The sequence below is a fragment of the Ichthyophthirius multifiliis genome, assembly GCF_000220395.1.
Source record: "Ichthyophthirius multifiliis unplaced genomic scaffold scaff_1120509249559, whole genome shotgun sequence".
Lineage (NCBI taxonomy): Eukaryota > Ciliophora > Oligohymenophorea > Hymenostomatida > Ichthyophthirius > Ichthyophthirius multifiliis.
This window is the reverse complement of record NW_004087608.1, coordinates 9,196-10,547: the sequence shown is the minus strand read 5'-3', so window position 1 is coordinate 10,547 and position 1,352 is coordinate 9,196. Positions and strand designations below refer to the sequence as shown.

The 1,352-nt window shown below is 12.5% G+C and overlaps 1 protein-coding gene across 1 annotated transcript, besides 7 other annotated features; it reads left to right on the top strand. All coding sequences in view use genetic code 6, as the record gives it.

Annotated features, from left to right (window-relative positions):
* Positions 1-206: 206 nt before the first annotated feature.
* Positions 207-297: a microsatellite.
* Positions 289-334: a microsatellite.
* Positions 335-366: 32 nt separating this feature from the next.
* Positions 367-439: a microsatellite.
* Positions 405-448: a microsatellite.
* A 7-nt stretch (positions 449-455) lies between these two features.
* On the top strand, positions 456-1,119 carry IMG5_011720 (hypothetical protein; the record flags this gene model as incomplete). The annotated part of the gene is made up of 3 exons (XM_004039689.1): positions 456-601; positions 664-915; positions 981-1,119. Coding segments are annotated over 3 exons (537 nt in total), but the record flags the coding sequence as incomplete, so codon positions are not given.
* Positions 610-657: a microsatellite.
* Positions 610-658: a microsatellite.
* Positions 920-953: a microsatellite.
* Positions 1,120-1,352: the final 233 nt, after the last annotated feature.

The following is a 1,352-nucleotide window of genomic DNA, read 5'->3' as shown; positions in this document are numbered from 1 at the left end:
TTGATCTTTTAAACGTAATATTTTTCCTTTTATTTCAAAATAATTTGCTATTAAATATGATAAATCTTAATCAGTTAAATTATTATTTAAAGCGATTTTTTTAATTTGTTTTTGAATCTAAGAATTATTGTTTGGCTCATATATTTTTTTTTTTTTTTTAAGTTATTTTTTTTTCTTTTTTATCTTTTTATATTAAGTATTTTTTATTTTGATTTTTTAAATATAATTATGATTTATTTTAATATATATATATGTATATTAATGATTTTTATAAATATATTTATATTTTTTATTTTTTATATTTATTTTATTAATATTTATAATATTAATATTTTTATTTTTTTTAATTTTAAATTATTAACTAAAAATTAATTTTTTTATATTAATATTTATAATTTAAAATTTTATATAATATTATATTAATTATTAATATAAATTAATTGATATATAAAATAATGTAAGAAATCGAATACAATTTAACTTCATAAAGTGACGAAGATGACGAAAAAAAATAATAATCATAAGATTTATTAAGAGAAATGAATCATAGATAATATAATTTTAATATGTATTTGACAAAAATAACAGAAGAATAAGATTCGTAATAAAAAAAATAAAAATAAAAATAAAAATTAAAAATAAAAATAAAAATAAAAAAAATAGTGAAAAAATTATTTATTGTCTTCGTGAATAAAATAGTAAATTAGCTTCTGAATTGAAATTTTTGAATTTTAAATTAAATGAAATTCTGACAAAATAAAATAAAAAAAAATTCGTAAAAAAGTCATTAGATTAAAATTTTAATGATATTTAAACAGTTTAAAAAGAATTAAATAATGCTTATAAAAAAATAGAAATTTATTAAAAAGAAAACAAATAATTATAATCAAAAATTGATAATAATTCTTTATAAAAGTAAATATATATATATATATATATATATATATATATATCTTTTTGTTTTAATTAAAAAATAAAAGGGTTTTACATTTAGAATGTTAATTAAAAGAAAAAGATATATAAATTCAGAAATAATAAGAAGAAATAAAGACCTTACAATAACAAAATAGAAATTTAAATAAAATACCAGAATAAATTCCTAAAGAAAAACAGCATATTGTAATAAAAAAAAAATCTTATTTTTTTACAAAAAAAAAAAAAAAAATAGATTGAAGACTTTGAAAAGTAAATAAATGTATTATAATAAGAAAACAAAAAGCTAAAATAAAATTAAGAAAATCAAGAAAAATTAATGATAAAAAAGTAAGAATTTTACATAAGTTTTGAAAAAAAATATAGAGAAATATGCGAAGTATTAGGAATTCCCTCAAATAATAAAGTCAATATATAAG